We start from the raw sequence: 25,580 nt of genomic DNA, 5'->3' as shown, positions 1-25,580 counted from the left end.
AGAAGGAAGGAAGAAAAGCAACCTTGTTGGACACTGAGAACAAAAACTGTCAAGACACTTTTGAGATAAAAGAAACGTTCATATGAACTGAGTATTTAATGATATTAAGCAATTACTGTTAATTTAAAGTCTGATAATGGCATCAAGGTAAAATTTTTAAGTCCTTATCATTAAGAGAGATGTACTTGCTAGGTAATGGGCACATGGGGGTTAATTATTATTCTGTCTATTCTTATACTTGAAAATTTTAAATTAAAAAAAAAAGGACAGACGGCAAGACTGCTGATCACTGGACTTTATTAAGATGGAATCATTGATAATTACACAGAAGCTACCAGCCTAAGCCAAAAATCCTTGAGGTTCACATGAACTTAGTTACACAAATAAGAAACAAATGGCATGTTCCAAACCATAAGGAAATATCCCGAAGCCCGGGTGATGAAGCCTGGGGTGAACGAATCTGCACACTTACTTCAAGCTGTTAAAGAGTTTGTGGGCCACCTAGATGGGGGAAAGAAAAGGATGTCATTAACTCGCATCTCTAATGTCATGAGTTCCAAGGGCCTTCATAACCTGGAACAGTACTGCCTCTCCTCCCACCACTTGCCTTCTGACACCCCCACACTCTTCGTGAGCCCTAGTGAACTCCTTTCAATTACCTGAATCCTAGCTCCCTTCTAACCAGAACTCTTTCATCTTTTAATTTTCCTTCAAAATCTAAACTTACATGTTATTTCCTGCAAGCTGTCTCTAACAAGCTCCTGTCCCTCCTGTTTTCCCCACATAAACTTATGCCTCCCATATCACAGTGCTTATTAATTCAACAAATATTTATAAAACATCTACTATATGCCAGATACTGTTCTAGATGCTGAGTGAGTCACAACAGTAAACAAGACAATATCGCTGTCTCCTCTGGAACTTAGAGAACAATGAGAAATATAATATATATATACTTCTTGTAGTGATAAATGCTATGAGGAAAATAAAATAGGGGCAGGGGGAGGGAATAGCAACTTTAAATAGAAGGGTCAGTAAAGGCCATCCTGAGGTTACACCCAAGAGATTTACCAGTTTACTAACTGTTCTACTTCTGTCTCTGCTGGCTTATAACTCAGTGTAGAACGGGACTATGCTTGTCTCATTCCCAGATCTTAACCTAGTGTTGCCTCATAAAAGTATTTAAATAACATAACATTTACCATTTTAGCCATTTTAAATTATCCATTTCTGTGGCATTAAGTAATTCACATTGTTCTGCAACCATCAACTTCCAGAACTTTTTCATTTTTCCCAACTGAAACTCCTTACCCATTAAATAATAATTCCCATTTCCCCCTCCCTCCAACCCCTGGCAACTACTATTCAATTTTCTGTCTCAATCAATCTGACTACTCTAGATGCCTCATATAAATGGAATGATATTTGTTCTTTTGTGTTTGGTTTATTTCACTTAGCATGTTTTCAAGGTTCACCCATGTTATAGCATGTGTCAGTTTCCTTCCATTTTAAGGCTCAATAATATTCCATTATATGTGTATACCACATTTTGTTTATCCAGCCCACCAATGGACACTTGGGTTGCACCCACCTTTTGGCTATTGTGAATGCTATGAATATGAACATGTATGCACAAATATCTATTCAAGTCCCTGAACAGAGTCTCAATTCTTTTGGGTGTAAACCAAGAAGTGGAATTGCTGGATCATATGGTACTATGTTTAATTTTTTGAGTAAAGTACTTATTTCTTTTTATTGCCAAATAATACTCCTTTATATGGATAAATCACATTTTATATATCCATTTATCAGTTGTTTTGTTTCCAATTATGGCTATTACGAATAATGCTTCTATGAATATCTGTATATAAGTTTGTGTAGAGATGTTTTCATTTCTCTTGGGTATATAACTACAAGTGGAATTGCCGGGTCATATGTTAACTCTAAGTTTAACCTTTTGAAGAACTGCCAGACTTTTCCATAGGGCTGTACCAATTTACATTCCCATAAGCAGTGTATAGGAGGCTTCCAGTTTCTCCACATCACCAACACATTTTTTTTCATGATATGGAGAATTGTATATAAATGTTCCCTCTTTCCACTAAAATCATGTTGAAAAAAAAAGTTGTATGAATAATTGTATATAAACCAGAGGATGGATAAAATATGAACATACATCAATGGAAAGGAATATAATTCCTCTTCATAATATTTTACATGTAAATGTGTTTATTATGATTTCATATTTGTTTAAAAATCTGATAGTATTATACCAGAAAACGTGGTAATCTCTAGACAGTATGATTTCAGTTGGATTTTTGTCTTTATAAAAAAAATTTTCCAGGGAATTCCCTGGTAGTCCAGTGGTTAGCACTCCGTGCTTCCACTGCAGGGGGCACAGGTTCAATTCCTGGTCGGAAAACTAAGATTCTGCAAGCCACGTGGTGCAGCCAGAAAAAAAACCAAACAAAAAAAATTTTTTCCTTAACTATCACAATGTGTTTAATATGAGCCTGTGTGAGTATGTATACATGTACATTTGTGTGTTTGCATTGTATATTATAGAATTAAAACAAAATACCTAAATTGGGATTGCTGAAGCATAAATTATGAAAGTTGCCTGAGTGGCGATCATTAACTATTTTAATAGTTATTTAAACTATTAAACTATAAACTAGTGGGGAGTTGTTTATTGATTTATTGACCCCCTTCACCCATTTCTCCCTATCTTTTTTTTTTTTTTTTTTTAATTTATTTATTTATTTATTTATTTATGGCTGTGTTGGGTCTTCGTTTCTGTGCGAGGGCTTTCTCTAGTTGTGGCGAGTGGGGGCCACTCTTCATCGCGGTGCGCGGGCCTCTCACTATCGCGGCCTCTCTTGTTGCGGAGCACAGGCTCCAGATGCGCAGGCTCAGTAATTGTGGCTCACGAGCCTAGTTGCTCCGCGGCATGTGGGATCTTCCCAGACCAGGGCTCGAACCCGTGTCCCCTGCATTGGCAGGCAGATTCTCAACCACTGCGCCACCAGGGAAGCCCTCCCTATCTTTTTGATTATAGCCATTCTTGTGGTGTGAAGTGGTATCTCATTGTAGTTTTTATTTGCATTTCCCTAAGAGCTAATGGTGTTAAGCATCTTTTCATATGCTTATTAGCCACCCAATCAGTTTTAACATAAACAATCATATTGAACTTTGCCTACCCTGTAATTTATTAAAATACCTTACTGTTATATGTAAGGGAGTCAAACACAAGTTTACTTAAAAACAAACAAACAACTTTTGTACCAACTATTATGTACAAGACACACCGGAGGATATAAATTATTTTAAAGAGTAGCCTTTCGTACTTAAAAATACAAAATCCAGTTTCCCCACTGTTTAGCAGTGTAAATTAGAACATCACTTCTCTTCTCTGAGCCTCAGTTTCAGCACTGTCCTGCCTCTAGGATGAAAAGGTGGTCAGCACCAAGTCTTCCCTGGCCACCGTAAGCTTTCCCCTTCCTGACCTTAGGCTGACTTACGCAGTGGTCCCTTGCATGCAAGAAGTCAAAGAGCTCCTCTGTGCAATCCTCTGTCTGTGACCTGGAGGATACACGCTCATCACAGAGCTCTAGCTGCTCCCGAGCCTTTACACATTTCTCCAGCTGCTCGCATTGCTCTCTCACTGTTGTTAGGGGATCCTGAATGAGAAACACACACACACAGAAAACCAAAATGGGGGTTTTAGGAAACCCACAAATCATAAGCTTTGATTAATACAACCACCAAACCAAGGTGCTGCCTCTGAATTACCGTGCAGAAGGCCAGCTGGCAGAGCCACACTGCCGCCAGAAATGGCAGAATGGGGTCTCCCATTCAATTCTGATGCTAAGTAGTAGGGGAAAGTTTCACATTCCTGCCTTCCAGGGTTGCCAGTATGCACTGAAAGCCTCAGTCCTATCTGAAAAACAAGGTGGTAAAGGAAACCTGGCCAAACTTGAAGTAGATCTATAGGAGGCCTTACTTGTTAACACAGCATTTTGGGATATGTAATGTCTGTGAATTTCAATTCCCCTCGTCTGACAACCAGGCCTATGCACCCCAGCTGCCCAGCTAGAAAGGCAATGTTACGTGGAGAAGGACAATCTAAGAAAGGTTCCTTCTAGAATTTTTATTAAACCACAAATAGCATATGATCGAGTACCAGGCCTTCAAGATGCTACTCTGCTCCCTGATACCATGACTGGAGAAGCCCCAAACACAAAAAAGACTCAGCTTCCCAGGCCCACACGCCCCCCAAACACTGTACAGGAGGTATTAAAGGATTTTTCCACTCCCATCCTCTCTAAGGTGTCAAGAATCCTTAAATTGCCCTTAGAGTTTCATGAAACTCAAACTTTCTTTTACTGAGAAGGTTCCAAACCTGAGACAGCTCTTACCACTAATTCCTCCTCCTCCTCTTCTTCCTACAAAACGAAAACAAAATTAATGTCAGCAGCAATTTTATAACACGTATATTCCCAATCACATTGATGTTGTAATCACTGAGGACAGACATTATTAATCTTTTTAAATTTTCTGTATTTTATGATGATTTGATGTTTTAGGAGACTTGCTAATCCTGGAGACAGCCCCTGCCAGGACTGGCTAATTTCTAGAGTTAGCAAACAACTTGCCTGGGGGCACGCATTTCGTATGCAAACCAACCGATCCAAAACCCTTCTCACCAACCACCTTTCTCTAACTCTCCTACACTAAACCAATGATTGCCCCTGCACTAATCACATCAGGGCTAAGTGTCAAACAAACAGGGAACAGCCCAAAGCCCAGAGCCCACCACGAAATTATCCAATCTTAAACTTGCTAGAGCACACCTATCCTGCCTCACTCATTCCTTTTTCCTTCTGCTCCTGATTGATCCAAGCACTTCCCCATGTGGTCCTGGGTGGTATGGCCGGCCCCCTTCTCTTGGGAACTATAAGTAATAAACTTTTCTTTCAAAAACAGTTGTCTCATCTTAGTTATGCTTTGAAGAAGGGTGATAAATATCATTCTAGACAGGGCCACTTATATAAACAACTTTTTACCAATTATACAATTTAAATTATTTTTTAATAAATTATAAAGTAGTTTAAATTTTAAAAAAAAGTTGTCTCCATTTTTGTAACCTTACCCTACCTGACTAAAACAAGTCCTGGGTATATTTCAACAAGGACACACAATTTCACGTTCATCAGCAACAAACTTAAGTGTGCACAACACTCTAACGTTTATAAGCACTTTCATATCTGTAATGATTTGATTAATCACAACAGTCCCTTAAGGGGCTCCCAGTTTAGGAGTTACAAACACTAATTAAACATTTTCTGATATAGATTCAAGCTGTCATATTAAAACTGCCATATCAATTTTAATGTATAGATTTTGCAAATACTATGCTATATTTAATACCTAACTGTATCTGTAGTGTATATGTAATATATTAATGCCCATTAAATGTTTTAATTTTTTCTGAAAAAAAAAAAAGATTCAAGCTGTCAGATGTTCATATGGAATCTGCATAACTTAAGTATTTTATTCTAAATTCTGGTAGGTCCCAGTATTACCAGAAATAGCTAAATTTAATCCTCACACCCCAAACCAAGTTAGGAAGAAAGCTAACATTTTTTTTTTTTTCTAGGCTCTGAACCTAAATTGGGAACATGAAAATGGCCAAACCTAAACTCTACTTTAGCCAAAGCTTAACTAAAGATAGTTTCGGTCGCTGCTTTTTGTCTTGCTGAGCTCCCAGGACACTAAGTAGACTACCAACATTAAGTGCACCAAAGGTCTACACAACTCCATTCACAAGCTTGAAAACATCAGGCCCTACTTGTTACTCCTTATTCAGGTGCACAACCTTCCAAGAGGAGCAGTGTAAAAAAAATTCCCCTTGGGAGCAACAGCATAGGCCTAAATCTGTGGCTTAGCAACTCAACCTGTCAAAAGTAAGGCATTTGCCTGACCGTGCATGCATGTGTCCACATTTGGGGGAAGGGAAAGAAAAGGCATACATACAGAAAAAAAGAACTAGCTCAGAGATCCTTCACTGTGTTTTCAAAATTCCAATACAATCTGCCCCATTCTCTACCATGACCTTCAGTGAAGGGACCAAAGCTCATCAAAGCTGCAAGTGAGGGGTAGGGCAGGTTCAACTGTAACCCAGGCTATTTATTCTTACAATTAGCAAAGGTGTCTTCTAAACATGAAGATGTTACTTAGGAGGTAAAATTCTAGTTTTCCATTAAACAAGGTTTCTTAACCTTGCTCTTAAAAAAAATTCATCCTGAATAAAGTTTTTCCAGAAAACTGAAATCACATTCTGCCTGAGTTAGAAACCGGAAATTAGCATCCTAGAAGCAAGACCTTTATATCCTTTCCCTATTAGCAATGCTACTACACTGATCATTTTATGTCTTTGATAATTTTGTGTCAAAAGTATCATGGCATGTTTTGGGAAAACAAATCCAAATACAAGTCTGAATATGGACTACTTCATGTAAAACTTCATGTCAATGAGAAAAACCAAGGTCACACTACATAAAAAGATTCAATCTCCAAGAGGAACAGGTTCTTCATAACAAACTTCAGTTTTCTTATTTTAAAATTGACTACTTGTTTACTCCCTTTTCCCTCATCTACTGCTGTGGTGAGCCCTACTTAACTTTCTGGTATACTTCCAGCTGAACTTCCTGAGGCTGGCTCCGTTTCTTTCTGGTCCTCTTTCTGATAATAAGACTAGAAAAAATTATGGGATAAACTAGTTTCCAACTATTCTGAACCCACAGCTGTCGGGAAGTGACCAGAGAACAAAGAAAAGACAGGAAATGTGATGGGAAACAAAAAACTATCTGGTTTCTGTAAAACTGTGTAACACTGTGGCTAAGTCTTGGCTCTGGAACCATGCTGCTTGGGTTCAATTCCTGGCTCCAATATTTACTAGCTGTGTGTCCTCAGACAAGATATTTAACCTCTCTATGCTTGTTTCCTCATCTGTAAAATGGCAACACTGAGAGCACCTAATACTTACCTCACAGGACTACTGTGTGGCTTAAATGATTTAGTACATACAAAGCACTTGGAATCGTTAAGCAGCCAATAAATTATTATTACATTAGCATTCTCAGTCAGGGAAAGAGCTCCCTCTTTTATCACAGAATTATACCGCACATCCCCACACTGTCCCCAAAGACACCCCCCCCTCCCTCCACCCAAAGAAAAAGAAAACACGTTTTCATAGAAACTAGCGTTAAGGCCAGCTGCCCAGAACCTCCACAGAAGATATGGCAGGATTCCCCACCCGAGCTGAGGCGAGGTCTGGGTTGGTCCGCTTGCTCCCCAAACCCGACAAAACTAGGGGCTCTGATCACCTGACTAAAAATACAGGCACTGCTTTTACAAAAGTTTAGTCCACACAGCATTTTCGCTCTCGTTAAACCTTCACCACATTTACAGAATGGGGAAGCCAAGGCCCAGAGAAAGCCTAGTCATCTACTTGCCCAAGGTCACTCGACGAACTCCAGGGAAGGGTAGGGGGAACCAGCTCTCCCGACCCTGCAAACTCTATGCGGGAAACGTTTTTTGGCGGGCTAGGTCCTGAGCCTCAGGGCTACGAAGAGGGTCGAGTCGCTCGCCTGGTCTTACCTCATTGGGATCTCCGGACCCGGCCAGCATCCTTTGCTCTTCCTCCAGCACCATGTCCGACTGCTGTTGTAGATTCAACACGAGCAGCAACAGCGGCACCTACTCCACTTCAGGATCAAGAAGGACTTGTAAGGGTCACTCAACGGATATCCGGCGATCTGGCCGGAAGTGCGGCAGACTAGTCGTGGTCGCGAACACACGCTCCGATTGGCATGTACTACTGCTCAGAGGCAGGGAATAGGGGTAGCTGGTATTTGCACCAGAGGAGGATTTGCGAAGGAATTATCCCCTTAGTCACGCCAGACCCAAACATATTGACCCTGGGAATTTACTTGAAATATTGGCTTCTAAGAGACTTGGAAAGTATGCAGAAGTATTCGATGTTCCTTTAGCGCAATTCCCAGTCTTCCCCACATCGCTGATGGAACCGTCCTAACTGCTGACCTTTTCAAGATGGTGGCCCGCGAATGCTACTCTCGGGCTCGCGCACCTCCCCAAGATGGCGGCGCCCGAGGCCTGGCGCGCCCGGAGTTGCTGGTTCTGTGAGGTAGCGGCGGCAACGACCATGGAGGCCACGTCCCGGGAGGCGGCGCCAGCGAAGAGCTCGGCCTCGGGCCCCAGCGCTCCCCCCGCCCTGTTCGAGCTGTGCGGGCGGGCGGTGAGCGCCCATATGGGGGTTCTGGAAAGCGGGGTGTGGGGTAAGTCGCGGGGTGAGGGGCTACCTCTGGCAACGAGCGGAGACGGCCCAGCGGCCGGGGGGCGCGGGGGGCGAGGCCGGGAGGCCTGGAGCAAGGCCCAGCCCGGGGCATTGGGAGCCAGACCGTTGGGTTGGAGCATGAATTCCGTGAGTGACAGGACTGGGTACAGTAAAGGCGGAGACCAAACCGGCAGGTGGACCCGCACCGCGGCCTGGCCGGGGGGCGCGGGGGGCGAGGCCGGGAGGCCCGGTCTGGGGCGAAGCGGGCCGGGCGACAGAGGCAGGACTGACTAGCCGGGCTGTGGGCACCGAAGTGACACTCGGGCAGGGCCGGGCTGCGGAGTCTCGGATGTCGAACGGACGGTCAGGGATGGCCCGTCTGCTTGGGGGCGGGGGCCGAGGTTGCGAGGCCCGGACGGAGGCCAGGAGGCCAGGCCCGGGGCTACCTAACCAGACTGACGGCGCGGGGCCTCCGGCGTCTGCCTGACAGACCGCGGGGGCCGAGACTCCGGAGGCCAAGCCGCTGGGCGAGGGCAGCCAGTGGACTGGAGAGCGAGGGGATGGGGCTGCCGGCGAGGCCGAAAGGCTTGGGGCGCCGAGGCCTGTCTGACGGCCCGGGGCTGGAGGGAGCGAACAGACGGCCACGGCCTCGGATGCCAAACTGACTGAGCGACGGACTGACGGGCAGGGCACGGAGCGCCGGAGGCCGCTCGGATTGGCCGGAGCGGCGAGGAAGGGCCAGAGAGCGGGTGAAGGGAGGCCGGGAGAAGATCAGCAATCGACGGAGGCGCGAATGACGGACAGGCGGGAAGGGCCACGGAGGCCCCAGGCGGGGCGACGGCCCGGGCATCCCGAACTGGGAGGGGGTGCGGCGCCGCTAGGAGGCCTGGGTCCGAGTGGAATGAAAGGAGGCCCGGGCCTGAGAGCGGCCGAGACCGCCAGGCCCGGCCTGGGTTGAGGGCGCCCAGGCTGAGGAGCAGAGGCGGGCGGCCTAGGGCGCTGGGATGAGGGCCTGGGAGGGTGAACCGACTAGCCCAGCTGGGGGGCCTGGGAGTACGGCGGCGGGGTGGGCCGAGTAACGGAGGAGGGAGGTCTGCAGGCGGATTGGCACGAGGAGGCCGGGCCGTGGGGTGGGTACCGCTGGTCGCAGTCTGGCAGCTGAGGAGGAAAGCGCGGGTGGGCGACCTGGGCACCGACGGTGAGAGTGAAAGAGAGGAAAGTGAGAGCTCTGGGGGTAGGCCTGCCCGCACGGGGCGGAGGGAGGCCTTGGGCCTGACTGACTGCTGGTGTGAGGGGGTGGGGCCCGGAGGCCAGGGCTGAAGTTGGGTGAGGAGATGGCAGGCCAGGCCGAGGGCCCGGGGAGGGGGAGGGGGTGGCAGGAGAGGAGGCCCTGGGCCTGCGGGGTGGGGGGGTGTCTAGAGTAGGCCTCAGGAATGGTGGTGGTGGTGTCTTTGCGAGGAGGAAGGCCCGTGTAAGGTCAGGAGTGGGGGCTTGATGTCCTGGGATGGGGGGTTTGGGTTACACGCGTGAGGAGGCCGATGTGGAGAAAAGGCTCTGGCGTTTGGGGGGTTGGGCCTCCAGGAATGAGCCCCAAAGCTGTGGAGTGGTTAAGGAGGTCCAGGGATGGAGGAAGGCCCTTGGTGATGGTGGTGGTGGTGGGGACCGATCCTGAATAGGCCCAAGTGCCTTGTCTGCCGGGGGAAAACTGTTAGAAGTCCTCAGGCCTAGTGAGGGGGAGGGGATTGTGGAGGCCCTGGACCAACAGCTAAAAAGAGTAGGGTCAGGCTGACTCATGGGCAATGGGAGAAAAGTCTCAGCGGATCTGTGCAGGAGGCTCAGAAGAATCCTGGGGAATGTGGAAGAAGGTACAGTGGATCTGGCTGTGTCAGCCTGGACCTTCCAGAATGCTAAACTTGGCTACGAGGGCAGAGGACTGGGGGTGGAGGCCCGAAGTTGGGAAGGGGAAGCATTGAAGATGTGGGCTGGAAAGAAGCAAGGAAGAGCCTGGCTTAAGAAGAATGGAGAAAGGTACAGAGGAGTTTGTGAATAACGGGATGAGAATCCCTGTGGCTGTGAGAGGGGATGGCTAAACAGGGGAGCATTATGGACAGAGGAGGAAGAGCTCCTATGGGCCTAGCCCAGGTGGACAGTCACACAGAATCAAGCTAGGTCTCTTAGAAGGGCCAAGTAAGAGGCCTGCTAAGCAATGCTATTTTGGAGGAAGGTCTCAGTGTGGGCTAACAGCCAGGAAAGCCTTCCTGGAAGTAGTGCACTAGCATTTCTTTGTGTAGAGAGAGAGGAGGGGAAAATGAGTGAAGGCAGCAGGAAAGGATATAATGAGGAATAGAATAGGTATGTTATACCTTGAATGCCAGGATATGGAACTTGGACTTTATCTTGAATGCAGTAGAGTGACTACATTAGTATAATAGCATAGGGAATTAATGCTTTTCTTCAGCAGGTACATTGAGTACCTACTATGTAGAAAGAATTGTACTAGGCTCTTGGATATCTAGACTCAGTTATTGCATAAGTAAAGATAAAAGGAGATCCTGGAATGTAAGTTTTGAAAGAATTTTCTCAAGTATCAAGATCTTAAGACTTGTTCTTGGCAGGACAGGGATGCTTTTGACAGGATAAAAATAATAATCTTAAGAGGTAGTTATTATTATCTCAATTTTAAAATTGAGGAAACTGAGGCTCAAAGACATTAATTTGTCCATGAATTCATAATTAAGTGGTACAATCAGGATTTCACCCAGTTTTGTCCAATCTAGAGACTAAACCATTTAGCCACAATACTGTAATGCCTCTCAGATCTAGGGAAGTTAGCAAGAGCAAGTTTTGTTTTTAAGATATGTTGAATTAAGAGTATAGAGCCTAATTATTTCTATTCTTCATAGGAAAGTGCTAGTTCAGGGTATAGTGGGAGCCCAAAGGATGGAAGTGGCCAGTTTGGAAGAGTGGGAAGGGAATTCAGGAAAGGCTTAATAAAGGGCATGCGATACGTGAAAGATGAGTAATTGATATGCTGAAAATGGCAAGAACATTCCCAGTGGAGAGAACAGCATGACAAAGGCACAGGCAGAAAGCAGGGAGTTAGGTAACTGAAAGAAGTAGTTTAGTATGGCTGAAGTGTAGGAGGCAAAGCAGGGAGCTGGAGAAGTTAGTAGGGCCCAGATTATGAAGGACTTTTTTTTTAATCACACATATTCAAAAGAACCTTTTAAATGCGGAATGGTCCATTAGACTTGGGCAGAAGTGAACTGCCAGCTCCTAAATGAGCCTATCAGCTTGCTTTGTGGGATTATCTCACCCTTGAAGACATGCATGCCCCTGAAATTCCAGCTGCCAACTAAGTGGCTGAAGATAAGTGGACCAGAGTTTGAATTAAACTTAGGTTAGCTTCTATAAGTTCCACTTGTCAAGTGAGAAGTCTGCCCTTCTGTTTTCCTTTCCAGTAGGATAAATAATGCTTGCAACTCTGGGAGAAAAAAGTAAATTTTATGTTTGGTTTTTGTAGCCCTCCCAGGCCCAATACTTCAAAGCATCTTACCTCTGCTCAATATATATTACTTGGAGAGGATTGAGGAAACTGCCCTCAAGAAAGGTGAGTGTTTTTCTGTCTTTTTTTCAGTCACTGATTGTAAGCAAGGCACCATGATGTTCTTCAGGTAAATATTACAACTGATACCTGCATAGAACTTCATGCTTTTCAAAAAGTACCCTCACACCTATTTTCTTATCTGATTTCTCAATGTCCTGTGAAACACAAAACAAGTATGTGATCCCTATTATACTAATAAAAAAGAAACCACAGGCACACAGCGATTAATAGCAAAGCCAAATAGAACCCAGATCTTTTGCGGGATCTTAGTTCCCCGACCAGGGATTGAACCCAGGCCCCGGCAGTGAAAACACCAAGTCCTAACCACTGGACAGCCAGGGAATTCCTGAACACAGATCTTTTTTTTTTAAGTTATTTTTTTTAAATTAATTTATTTATTTTTGGCTGCATTGGGTCTTCGTTGCTGCACATGGGCTTTCTCTAGTTGCGGTGCGCGGGCTTCTCATTGCAGTGGCTTCTCTTGTTACAGAGCACGGGCTCTAGGCACATGGGCTTCAGTAGTTGTAGCTCACAGGCTCAGTAGTTGTGGCTCATGGGCTCTAGAGCGTAGACTCAGTAGTTGTGGCGCATGGGCTTAATTGCTCTGCACCATGTGGGATCTTCCCAGACCAGGGCTCGAACCCTGTGTCCCCTGCATTGGCAGGCGGATTCTTAACCACTGCGCCACCAGGGAAGCCCCAGATCTTTTTTTTTTTAAATAAGCTTCAGTTACAATGTTTGTTTTTTTTTTAATTCATTTTTTATTTATTTTATTTATTTTTGGCTGCATTGAGTCTTAGTTGCAGCATGCCGGATCTTCGTTGAGGGATGCAGAATCTTTCATTGTGGTGCCCGGGCTTCTCTCTAGTTGTGGCATGTGGGTTTTCTCTTCTCTAGTTGTGGCATGCAGGCTCCAGGGCGCATGGGCTCCATAGTTGTGGCGTGCAGGTTCCAGAGCACGTGGGCTCTGTAGTTTGCAGCATGCGGGCCCTCTAGTTGAGGTGCGCGAGCTCAGTAGTTGTGGCATGTGGGCTTAGTTGCCCCACGGCATGTGGGAACTTAGTTCCCTGAACAGGGATCGAACCTGGGTCCCTTGCATTGTAAGGAGGATTCTTTACCACTGGAGCACCAGGGAAGTTCCGAACCCAGATCTTTTGAATCTTAGTTTTTCTAATTTTTCAAGCTGCCTCCCAAACCCCTCATTGGACACATCTGTTAACAGCTAACATTCATCTAACTAACCCTGTTCCAAGCACTGTCTTAGGCACTTTACCTGGAGAAACTCATTTAATATTTTCAACAACTCTGTGAAATTGCTATTATTAACTACATTTTATAGATAAGGAAACTGAGGTACAGAAAAATTAAGTAACTTGCCCAGGGTTACACTGCTAGACTATGGTTTGCTGATATTTAAAGCCAGGCAGTCTGTCGTTAGAGCCAGTGCTCTTTACCACTCTGCCGTGTTGCTCCTGTGAACCTAGAAAAGGACATTAAAAGGCTGATGTACTTCACTCATGGAGACCAAGGGGCAGCCAAGTAAATGTGATATTTCTCTCTACAGGCCTCTCCACTCAGGCCATTTGGCGCCGACTATGGGATGAGCTGATGAAGACAAGGCCTTCCAGTTTGGAAGTAAGTTAAGGCACCAGGTAGAACTCTGGCCTGACTTTGCACAGTGAAAGCAGGAATAGCACACAAACACAAGCTGGGTACTGGTAAAGTGCAGGGGCAGGCATGGAATGAATTTGGGAAGAGGTCTCTGATGGCTTGTCACAAAGTTCTTTTCATTTGACATTTGTCACTGACTTGCTTGTTCACCATGTTTGCAGGTGACACAAAACAGGGAAAGGTAGTGATCACAATGGATGGCAGAACCTGGATTCAGGTCTTGACAGGGCTGGAGCAATGGTCAAACCTAACAAGATGAAATTTAGCAGAATAAACCAACTCTCCACTTGAGTCTAAAAATTCTAATTGCATGACATCAGGGTAGTGGGTGGAGGGGTCTGGCTTAGCAGCAGCTAGTATAAAAAAGATTAAGAGGGTTTAGTCTACATTGTGCTGAAGCCACTCATATAATGACTGTATCCTGAGCTGTGTGAACTAATGTAACTATAATGTAGACTGAAAGACAAGGGGGATGATAGACCTGCTTGACTCTTCAGTGGTCAGGCTATCCCTGGAGTATGGAGAAAGAAGTCAAAGCCACATCATGTGAGTCACATTTGGAAGACTGGAGATGTTTTTCCTGAAAAAGAGAAGACTGGGGGAACATGAACTGTCTTGAAATATTTGAAAGAGGGATTAACAGACTTGTTCTGGGTGGAAGCTAAAGGAGGATAAATTTTTGCTAAACTGTAGAATTTTTAAACTCTAAGGTTATTGGTGATGAAACAAGCTAATTCCAGAGGTAATAAGCTTCCCATCACTAAGTGTTTAATAGAGTCTGGATAACCACCTGACACAAGGGTAATGCATCAATAGAAGAAGTTCGGCATTGTTGGAGATATTGGACAAGATGACTTTTAGGGGTCCTCTTAGCCCTTAGAATAATAAGATTCTATTATTCATTGGTTCATATATAACTCACTGGAGCTCTCATTTAAACAGAATTCCTTTTGCTGCTCCATAATTAGGTGACATGACAGGACAGATTGAGTTCAATAAACATTTACTCAAACTTACCACATACCACGTCTTATGCTGAATATTAAAGGTATAGACACAATCCCTAATCTTGAGGAACTATCAGTTTAGTGGGGAAATCTGCAAACAAATACATCATGTATGGTAGGGCAAGTGGTATGATCGAGTGTAGCAAGGAGGTTGAAGGAAAAGGGAGTAAGAAAGTCTTTCCTAGGAAGTAGTATTTGAACTGGGTTTTATATAGTGAATGAGGCCAAATGACAAGAGAACAAGCTCTTATCAGAAATTGGAGATTTATTTTGTGGGGATATACTGGGTTCAGTAACATTCAGCTCCATTTCCACTTCCAGATCTAGATGCAACCCCTGGAGCTCAGCATAATGACATTGAGGCCCAATGAAATTATCAGGCATTATGTACAGGAGTTAGGCCTCATGAGGAAGAGAAGTGGACACAAGAATGTTGAGAAACGGCAACAGCTTCCTGCAACCTTTAAAGAAACATGAGATTCACTTTGTCACAGTGTCTCCCAAGTAGCATGGTTGACTAGCAGGTGATGGAGACTGTAATATCTTTCTCTTTGAGAAAGCTTTTTCCACCATTATCTCAAGCTTCCTGGGAAGGAATGTCTATTTGTTATCTGTTTCCTTGTCTCAGAGTATTTCAGAATATATAGGATGCCCCAGGCCTGGTGGCCTAACAGTCACCTACACACAAGTCCTGACTTGGAGCATATCCATTCCAGACGGTGTCTGCTTCCACTTCCCACTTTTGCATAACAGTAACCTTCACTTCATTCATAATTCAAACAGTTATTGAGTGACTATTCAGTTCCAGGCACTACGCTAGGTTCTAGGTATACAGTGGTGAGCAAGATAGACAGAGCACCTGATTGCTCATAGAGCAATAGTATTTCAAACTGTGTAGTACTAGTGTATATGTTTATTAAGAGATCTGCAGAATAAAATAGATATTCTGGAGAAAAAGCAATGGGGAAATGAAGGATTATTCAGTCAATGATTCTCTAGTAACTGGTTAACCATTTGGAAAAATTAAGTTAGTGCCTCACTTTACAGTATACTCAATTTCTATATAGATTAAAGATTACATTGTAAAAAGTAAAAGCACAAAACAATTTTAAAAAAGAATAAAGGTGACTGGTTATCTAATCTCAGGGTGGAGAGTGCTAGTAAATAGGCAGAACCAAAAAAGAAAATATGGACACATCTGGCCACATAAAATGCCAACACTATAAATACAATTTAAAAGGTATGTAGGGCTTCCCTGGTGGCACAGTGGTTGAGAATCTGCCTGCCAATGCAGGGGACACGGGTTCGAGCCCTGGTCTGGGAAGATCCCACATGCCGCGGAGCGGCTGGGCCCATGAGCCACAGTTACTGAGCCTGCGCGTCTGGAGCCTGTGCTCCGCAACAAGAGAAGGCCACGATAGTGAGAGGCCCGCGCACCGTGATGAAGAGTGGCCCCCGCTTGCCACAACTAGAGAAAGCCCTCGCACAGAAACGAAGACCCAACACAGCCATTAATAAAATAAATAAAATAAACACAGAATAATCATTAAAAAAAAAAAAAAAGAAACAGATATTTTAAATAAATAAATAAATAAATAAATAAATAAATAAATAAAAGGTATGTAAAAAAAAACCACTATAAATACAATTTAAAAGGTACGTAAAAGAATGTTTGCAACAATATTTGCAAAATAAAAGGATACAGAAGATAAGACAGAGGCGAACAGTAGAATAAAATGAATATAGATTTGGACAAGTTTCAAAATATACAAAAATCTCCAATAAAGTAAAAAATGTTCAATCTCATTAATAATAAAAAAAAATGGGAAAGTAAAATTATACCTCTTAAATTAGTGAAGTCTTGTTTTAATTTGGTTTTGTTTTAAAAGATAATTCCAGGGATGGGTAGGACTTGCATTTTAATATGCTGTTGGTGGGAGCAGAAATGTTACAACTTTCTTGGTGGGCAATCTGGTGATAATTGTCAAGAGTCTTTAAAATATTCAAATTCTTCAACTAGAAATTTTAAGAAGTATATATCTTATGGTATATAAAATTGAGATACTCATGAAGATTTATTTCCAGATGTTCATTACAGCAAAGTTTAATATAAAAAGCTAGAAACAATTTAAGTATTCAATAATATAGAAATTATTAAATATAGTACATCCATATTTTCAAAGTATTAATAAAGTCATTCTAAAAATATTTAAATACGTGGTGGTAAAAATGTTTAATGATGTGGTGATATGTAATGTTTAAAAAAAAAGCCCAGCATTTGAAACTGTTCAGAATTGTCTCAGTGTTAAAAACACAAATACTTATAGCTCATCACATATACATATACACTCCAAAAAGTTGGTTTACACATGATTTTTGATTTGCTTCCTTATAGTTCCACAAACAATATTTCTGTTATCAGAAAAACAGTGGACGATATATAGTTTATGAGCATTTGCAGGCTCTAACAGTTTAGTACAAGAAAATATTTAGCTCTCCCTAGTTTGTACACACTTCTTCCTTCCCTACCAGTACCTGAGCTGCCAGCCCGTTGTGGATGGGCCAAGGACTAATTGTGTTGGTAAGCAAATGTCATGTCACCTCTTTGGTGGTGCCTCATTTCCCCTACTCTCCCCCAAAAGAAAGTATTTAAATCACTTTGCATTGTCTGAACTATAGTGTACGAGTCCACAAAATGAGTGGCTTGGACTAGATCTCTCAGGTATTTTTCAGCTTTTAAGTTTTAGCATAGAGTCTTCTACAAGGTGGTAATGGAATAAAATACAGTGAATTGATACCTGCTTATGCATTAATTCATGAGAAAGAAGCCATTGCAATAGTCGTCAACTAATTTTACATACTCATTTAATTTTCACAACAACTCTGTCATGTAGGTATAGTTATCTTCCTCAGTGTACAGATGATGAAACTGAGGCAGAAAGAGGAAAAGTGACTTACCTAAGGTGACAGTTCACGAATGGCAGACCTGAGATTCAAGTTGAGGCAGTCTGCCTCTGGAGTGCATGCTCTTAATCACTATGTCATGCTGCTTTCACTGTGGTTATCACAGGTCTGGGGTGTTCCAATTTCAAATATTCTCTCCTATTGTCTTTGTAAACCAATAAAATGTCTGAAAAACCCAAGTATTTAGTTATCTAAAGTTCATATTCCACATGCCTTATAGTCGGAAACAGCCACAATATCTTGTTTCATGTTCACATCTTTGTCCATATTTTAGGCCCAGATCTCGTGGTAACCATCTATTTCACTTGTGAAGTTGAAGCCTTGCTAGGGATACCTGCAAGTATTTTTCAAGGCTGTGTGGGCCAGCAAATGTGTGAAAAAAGTGCTAGAATGAGGCAGGATTAAAGGATTCAGGAATAGCCTCTTTGCTTCCACTTAAGGCTGAGTAGAGATTTGGTTGCCAGGTATTTTTTTCCTGCTGCCCTCAGGCCCCCACACTGCTGCTGGAGGGGCCTTTCTCACTGGTTGCTGCTATGCAGTTAGCTTAAACATGAAGTCGTTCCTAATTATTACCACAGCAGGGTCTTGGGGAATAGCTAGGGCAAAGGGAATGACACTTTTGCCTGAGAATAGGGGCCCACCTCCTGCCAAGAACCTCATATAAACTGAGGGTCAATCTGGTATGAGGGAATGCACGGAGGCAGGGTAGATACCAGAGGAAGTATCTTATTTTTAGCCTTTGGGAACCTCAGGCCCCACTACCTTCAGGCTGAATAAGCACCTTGCTTAACAGGCTCTGCCTCCATCCAGCCCATTTCCCATTTCCCATTTCCCATGTGGGGTAATTATTATCATTAACAACAGAAGTTACATTTTGTATTTTACAGTTTACAAGGTGCTTTAAACTTGCACTGTCTCATTTGATCTTCACAACAAACCGGTGAAGCAGGTGATATTATCCACATTTTACAGATGAAGAAAGAGGTTTAAAGAGGTCCAGAGTATAGTGGCAGAGGTGGCACTTTTATCAAAGTCATCAGACTTTCTATGCACCTTAGGAAAGAATGGGGACTTAGAGAAATATCAGTATTTGTCTCAATGTGTCCTTTTGGGGTAGGTAGCAGTAATTCCTAATCTCTGATATATACATCAGAATCATCCGGGGAAGGTTTAAAAAATAAAAGATGCCTGGACCTTACCTCAGATGTAACATAATCACCAAGTCTGGGTACATGGCATATGAATTTTGGGAAAAAGCTCCACAGTAAATTCTGATGTATATCAAAACTTAAAAATCACTTGTGTTCAGTTCTTCTAAATGTATCAGAATAGCCTGATGAAATCTCATACCCATCAAAGCAAAGTATTGCCTTGGAGAAAACTAAGACTTGCTGCCTCCTCTCCAGGAATTTCTAATCTGGTTGGGATGAGATGTGTATACAGGCAGAGACTCAACACCATGAGACATATCTACCAACGTATAAGACCTGAGTAGTCAGTATCAGAGTTCCAAGAGAGGCAGGGGGAGGGGTAGAAAGTGGAGCAGACAGTCAATGAGACGAACAGCCTCAAAGAGCAAAATGTTCGTAGGTCCTTTCATGAAGTCTATTTGATCTGGCAATGGAGAGCATTTCTGGCAGAGATAGGAAAGGAAAAAGAAGGCACGTTTGGGTCAGTGAGGTGACCAGTTTCGCCAGAGCAAAGCATTCATGAGCAAGATGTGGCAGATAAAGCTTCTCAGGTAGGCAGAGGCTATATTGTGGACAGCTTTCCCTGCCAGGCTGAGGAACTTCAAATGTGCTGCAGCACTGATCCCCTAAGCAGTGGGGAGACATTAGGGGTTTTAAAGGAGAATAATGTAGAGAGTTTTGTTTTTTAATACAAAGATGAACCCAGTGGACTTGTGCAAAAGTTTGGGAAGGGGAACAAGCAGAGGAATCAGGAAGCTAATGAAGTAGCCAGGTGTTAGGTGATAAGGGTCTGAACAAAGGTGGTAGTGTTAAGAATGGAAAGTTAGGATCAGGTTCTAAAAACAAGTGTGGAAGAACTTACAGGGTTGAGTGTTTCATTTGGGAGGCACTATAGCAATAGTCTCTGGAACCAAATTTCCTGGGTTCAAATCTTTTTTTTTTTTTTTGGCTACGCCGTGCAGCTTGTGGGATCTTAGTTCCCCGACCAGGGATTGAACCTGGGCCCTCAGAAGTGAGAGCTCAGAGTCCTAACCACTGGATCACCAAGGAATTCCCTCCTGGGTTCAGATCCTAATCCTGCCCCTTAACTGTGTAACCATAGGCAATAACATTTGTGCCTTGGTTTTCTTACCTGTAAAATGGATCTAATAGTAATATATACCTCAAAGATGTGAGGATTAAATGAATTTGTATACATTATTTAGAACATTACCTGGCTCAGTAAACAGCTAGCTATTGGAAGGAAGGAAACTGGGTTCCATGGGTAGCACTTAGTATCACAGCTGTCTGGAATGTTCTCTGCTTTCAGAGCGTGACCTGTTGGCGAGCCAAGTTTATGGAGGCCTTTTTTTCCCATGTTCTACGTGGGACCATTGATGTGTCTTCTGACAGGCGTCTTTGTGACCAGCGCTTCTCACCTCTCCTGCATAGCTCCCGCCATGTCCGGCAGCTCACCATCTGCAACATGCTGCAGGGTGCAACTGAGCTGGTGGCTGAGCCCAACCGCAGGGTTCTGGAGACCCTGGCCAGTTCCCTGCACACCCTCAAGTTCCGCCACCTGCTGTTCTCTGATGTGGCTGCTCAGCAGTCACTTCGGCAGCTGTTGCATCAGCTTATTCACCATGGGGCTGTCAGCCAGGTGTCGCTGTACTCCTGGCCTGTACCTGAGTCAGCCCTTTTCATTCTTATCCTCACCATGAGTGCTGGCTTCTGGCAGCCAGGCCCTGGTGGCCCACCCTGCCGCCTCTGTGGAGAGGCCTCCCGAGGCCGGGCCCCATCCCGAGATGAAGGGTCCCTCCTGCTGGGCTCACGCCGGCCTCGCCGGGATGCTGCTGAGCGATGTGCTGCAGCCCTGATGGCCTCCCGGCGGAAGAGTGAAGCCAAGCAGACGGCCAGAGCCGCACCTGCCGCTCGGGTAACACGCCGGAGCACACAGGAGAGCCTGACAGCAGGCGGGACAGACCCTAAGAGGGAGCCGCTCCCTCCAGCCACTTCCCATGAGGCTCCTGGCACCAAACGCCCACCCTCTGCTCCAGCCACCACCTCCTCTGCCTCTGCTTCCTCTTCTTCCACATCCTCATCTAAACGGGCTCCAGCTAGCTCAGCCCCACAGCCTAAGCCCCTAAAGCGTTTTAAGCGAGCTGCAGGGAAGAAGGGTGCTCGCACCCGTCAGGGGTCTGGTGCTGAATCTGAAGACCTATATGACTTTGTTTTCATTGTGGCGGGTGAGAAAGAGGATGGGGAAGAGATGGAGATCGGGGAAGTGGCTTGTGGAGCATTGGATGGATCAGATCCCAGTTGCCTGGGGCTTCCAGCACTGGAGGCCTCCCAAAGATTCCGCAGCATTTCCACCTTGGAGCTCTTCACAGTTCCACTCTCCACAGAGGCGGCTCTGACACTGTGCCACCTGCTGAGCTCCTGGGTGTCTCTGGAGAGCCTCACACTCTCCTATAATGGTGAGTGCCCTGGAGGGGCAGGGGTTGGGTCTCCCAGCAGCACCAGCTGTGTGCCCAACCCTGTGGAGGGGAATAGGGGGTATGATCAGGAAGCTGGAGATGTGGCCCTACCCACTTCACGGGAGGCAGAAGGCACACACATGAAATAGTCGCAGACTGTCGGTGCTCGAGAAGATGAACACAAGGTCTACAGGCTTGATCTAGTTGGAAGCAGGGGTTCCTGAGGGACAGTGAGAATCTGAACAATGAGTCTACCTTAGATATGGTAGGCAAACCAAGGACAGGTGGGAGAATATAGTGTATACAGGGCCAACCAGGGCTGAGGTTGGATCTCACTAGTCATATCAAAGCAGCTATACAAAAAGGTGTGGGACACTTTAAAAAAAAATCAGACCAGCAACCTACAAAACAGCCCTCAGTTCTTTCCTATCTGGTTGTGCCCAGCTAGCCAAATTTCAGTTCTGGCTAAATCCAGCAATCTGCCCAGGCTGCTGAACACTGCTAGAGAAAGTCACACAACTGCAGATTGGTGCTACTATATACATTCATGGTCATCAACCTCATATGAACCCTGTTTGCAATATCAGCTCCATTCCTACCCTACCACTTCAAACCCTTCTTTTCCTCTCAGCAGATGACCACCTACTTTACAGAGAAAATAGACGCCATCACACATAACTCCTTCAACTTATTGTTAACCAACCTATAAACTCCTACACCTGCACTCTTCCTTTCTTCCTCCATTACAATGGGAGAAATGGCTGCCCTATCTAAGGCTAACTCTTCTGCCTGTGCTCTGGATACATACCCTCTTACCGCCTGAGGAAAGCACATTTTTCAAATGCCTTAATAAGAGCTTTTATATACTGCCTACTATGCATCTGGCATATTTTAAATATTCTTTAACTAATTTAATCCTTACAATTCTGAGGTCAAGTGACTTGCCCAGGATAAGTTAGTAAATTGTAGAGCTAGAATTCAAAGCCAGGTAACCTGGCTCCAGAACTCATACTTACAAACCACTTAATGCTGCCTCTCTTCTCTCAATCAGGTATCCACCAAAAACTACCACCACCACCTCCATCTATTCCATTTATTAACTACTGTCCTATTCTTTCATGCCCTTCAGAGACAACCTTAAGAGTCATCTGTGCCCTCTTCTCTCACAGCCACTCCAGCCTTGCTTACACCCCATCTACTGCATTGAGGACCTTGAGGTGACCAAGGTCATCCTTGTTGCTAAGTCCAATATATACCTTTCAGTCCTCATCTTAAATTAATTCTCGGCATCATCTGCTGTTAAGTATTGTCTTCTTCATGAAATAGTCTCATTTCTACTACGTCAAAATTTTCTGATTTTTTTTCTCCTCCCTTTCTGGATATTACTTCTCTCTTAATGTTCAGAGAGCCTCAAAACTCACCCACTTTACACATGCTTCCTGGACTTGGTTTCAAAGACCAACTATGCTGAAGACACCCCCATTTTATGACATTAGCCCAGATCTTCCTCCTAAACTCCAGACCTTCCTCCTAAACTCCAGACCTATTTATCCGACAACTAGATATCACAGGATTCATAAACCACACTCCCCAACCTGAATGCATCTTCTTCCTTCTAAACAGACCTTCCTTCTGTTCTCAATGACATCACAGATGATTCAGTTGCTCAAAAGAAACCTGGATTCTCTTACTCCACATATATTTGGTTACCAGGTTGTACAGTCTCTCAGATTCATTTATTTATCTCCACATTCTTAATTCAGACTACCATTACCTCTCACCTGGATTCATTATTTCAGCAGTTCCTCCCGACTCCACACACACCATACAACTCATTTTTTACACCACAACCCAAGCATTTTCAAAAGTGCAAATCTGTCAATCACCTAAAAATTCAATGGCTTCTTGTCACTGTATATCTGTTTTACTTAGAGGGCCATTCATGTTCCTACCCTGCTTACCTCTATAGTTGAATCGTCAACACTTCCCTCCCTTATACTTTACACACCAGCCACATTGAGTATTTCTGTTCTTGGAACCTGCCCCTCTTTCTCTTTCAGGTCTTGATATATGCCAAATTCACTCTGCCAGTCACTCTTCCTCCTTTTAGCCTGTCTCTTTTATGTTCTTTAGGACTCAGCCAGAGAGTCTTTACTGATGAAAGCTAAACTGGGTGTTAAGTACCCATCCTTTTACTTCCACAGCACTCTACTTCCCCAGTTCCCATCATATGCTTTTGTTATCAAGCTGTATAGGCAGGAACAAGATCTGCTGCTCATGACTATCTAGCAAAAAAACATGCTTACCAGGTGCTTACCATGGGTAAGGTTTAGTTGAATGAATGAATCAAAAGGAGCCTGCTCAGTCCAAGGAGAGATAAAGGTGTGGCTTCCAAAGAATTATTTGCTCTGTGGCATTAAGCAACTGCCCTAACCTTTCTGGATCCTACTCCCTTCTGTGGGATGTTTTCTGCCCTATTCCCACCCAATGAATTTAAAAGTATTCCCTATTGGATCACTGTCACTCTCCTGCTTAGTTTTCAGATGTTCCCCATGACATATAGGAAAAGTCCAGAGATCTCTGCTGCTGTCTGGGCCCATCATTCAGCTAGCAGCCACATGCTGTCCCACCACATCCTATCTTCTGTTTTGTGACTCTGCCCTGACTGATGTTTGAGGGCATGGCCCAGTAGAAGAGACATCAGTAAGCTGGTTACCTGAGGAAAAAGCAAGACAACGGATGAATAGTTGAGAATGATTTAAAATAATCTGATCCAAAGCTCAGATTTGGTAGTTATCAACAGAAATATTTGGAGTTGTCTCTGAATATTACCCCTACTGATACTCCCACATGACTGACCCAATCTCTTTCCTGCCATAGGCCTGGGCTCTAATATCTTCCGCCTGCTAGATAGCCTGCGGGCCCTGTCAAGCCAGGCTGGATGCCGCCTCCGTGCCCTGCATCTCAGTGACCTGTTCTCACCACTGCCCATCCTGGAGCTGACACGTGCCATTGTGCGAGCCCTGCCCCTCTTGCGGGTCCTCTCTATTCGTGTCGACCACCCTAGCCAGAGGGACAACCCTGCAGTACCAGGGAATGCAGGGCCCCCTAGCCACGTAATTGGGGATGAGGAGATACCAGGTGAAGTACTATGCGCGTGTGTCTATCTCCACAGAAGTGTGCAGGTGTATTTGTGTGCGGACGAAAAAGATCTCTAATCCAGGCCTGTCACCACACATTCCTGGCTTATCTGTAATTTGTTGCCTTTAGAGCCTGTTCTTAAAGATAACCATGGGTTGGATAAATCCCAGACCAACACTAGCCCCGTAGGGAGTGACTATGGCAGATCTGTCTCCAGAAAGGGGTCTGAACCAAGAACAGACCTGACCGTTAGACTAGATTGGGTCCCCATGCTATATGTTCCCTTAGTTCCTGCATGTCTCATATCCCACCATTCTGCATACACTACTCGTGTCTGATTAGTTGTCTTCTTGGATTAAAAGCACCATTAAGGACAAGGACTAAGTCGAATATTAGCATACTGCCTCGCATATAGTAGGCACTCAAGGACAAGTAGATGAATAAATGATTTTTCAGTGAATCCTTTAAGGACAGGATGGGACCTGCAATGGAAGTAGCAATGGCCAGCTGTAATCTCTCCCTACCATATCCAGAAAACTGCCTGGAACAGCTGGAGATGGGATTTCCACGGGGAGCCCAGCCAGCCCCACTGCTGTGCTCTGTACTGAAGGCCTCAGGTTCTCTGCAGCAGCTGTCCCTGGATAGTGCCACCTTTGCCTCTCCCCAAGATTTTGGGCTTGTGTTGCAGACACTCAAAGGTAGGACCCAGTTAGAATGGTAAAGGGAGAATAGAAGGGGACTTTGCATTGTTGTTTGAGAACACTAAGATCCATGAACTTTCCCGATCCAGAGTACAACCTAGCTCTGAAGAGGCTGAGCTTCCACGACATGAATCTGGCTGACTGTCAGAGTGAGGTGCTGTTTTTGCTACAGAATCTGACTCTTCAAGGTAAGTTCTTCATCCAGAGCCTGGGGCATTCGCGGGTCCTCACTGCAGATCTGCCACGGTCTCACTGAGTGAGCAAGCCACTGTTCTTTTCTTGGCCTTATGTCAACTATAAAATGATCACAGAACCTGCATCACCTTCCTTCTAAAGGGTCCCCTACTCAACTCTTCCTAAACATGGGAAATTACTCACTTGGAGAGTGCCTCACCTAAAAATTTTTCTTACCTTCCAGTGGCTGACAAATGATGGTGGTGGGAAGGGATAAATGTGCTGCCAGGCGACCCCTCATAGACTTGTA

General features: G+C 44.5%; 2 protein-coding genes across 5 annotated transcripts in view; one reads left to right on the top strand and one right to left on the bottom strand.

Annotated features, from left to right (window-relative positions):
- Window positions 1-280: 280 nt before the first annotated feature.
- Window positions 281-7,817, bottom strand: LOC103006696 (cytochrome b-c1 complex subunit 6, mitochondrial). 3 transcript variants are annotated; one of them, XM_007164525.2, is made up of 5 exons: window positions 7,663-7,773; window positions 4,419-4,445; window positions 3,793-3,940; window positions 3,522-3,680; window positions 281-501 (listed from the first exon to the last, which is right to left on the bottom strand). In XM_007164525.2, the coding sequence occupies exons 3-5, from the start codon at window positions 3,853-3,855 to the stop codon at window positions 469-471; spliced, it is 255 nt and encodes an 84-aa protein (XP_007164587.1). In that variant the 5' UTR covers window positions 3,856-3,940; window positions 4,419-4,445; window positions 7,663-7,773; the 3' UTR covers window positions 281-468. The 3 variants fall into 3 exon arrangements, with proteins under 3 accessions (XP_007164587.1, XP_028019807.1, XP_007164586.1); XM_028164006.2 differs by lacking the exon at window positions 3,793-3,940 and having other exon boundaries at window positions 3,507-3,680; window positions 7,663-7,817; XM_007164524.2 differs by lacking the exon at window positions 3,793-3,940 and having other exon boundaries at window positions 7,663-7,815.
- A 94-nt stretch (window positions 7,818-7,911) lies between these two features.
- The window catches only part of LRRC41 (leucine rich repeat containing 41), a 19,151-nt gene continuing 1,482 nt past the window's right edge, over window positions 7,912-25,580 (top strand). Inside the window, exons 1-7 of one of the 2 annotated variants that reach the window (XM_057540361.1) lie at window positions 7,915-8,360; window positions 11,883-11,969; window positions 13,531-13,601; window positions 20,108-21,254; window positions 24,135-24,395; window positions 24,929-25,093; window positions 25,186-25,284. In XM_057540361.1, coding sequence (XP_057396344.1) covers window positions 8,162-8,360; window positions 11,883-11,969; window positions 13,531-13,601; window positions 20,108-21,254; window positions 24,135-24,395; window positions 24,929-25,093; window positions 25,186-25,284 — 2,029 coding nt within the window. In that variant the 5' untranslated portion in view covers window positions 7,915-8,161. Of the gene's footprint in view, window positions 8,361-11,882; window positions 11,970-13,530; window positions 13,602-20,107; window positions 21,255-24,134; window positions 24,396-24,928; window positions 25,094-25,185; window positions 25,285-25,580 lie in introns of both variants that reach the window. The other variant, XM_057540365.1, reaches the window with a different exon arrangement.

This window comes from Balaenoptera acutorostrata, chromosome 1, assembly GCF_949987535.1.
Source record: "Balaenoptera acutorostrata chromosome 1, mBalAcu1.1, whole genome shotgun sequence".
NCBI lineage: Eukaryota > Metazoa > Chordata > Mammalia > Artiodactyla > Balaenopteridae > Balaenoptera > Balaenoptera acutorostrata.
The sequence above is the reverse complement of the archived record's forward strand: the minus strand, read 5'-3'. Positions and strand labels throughout refer to the sequence as shown.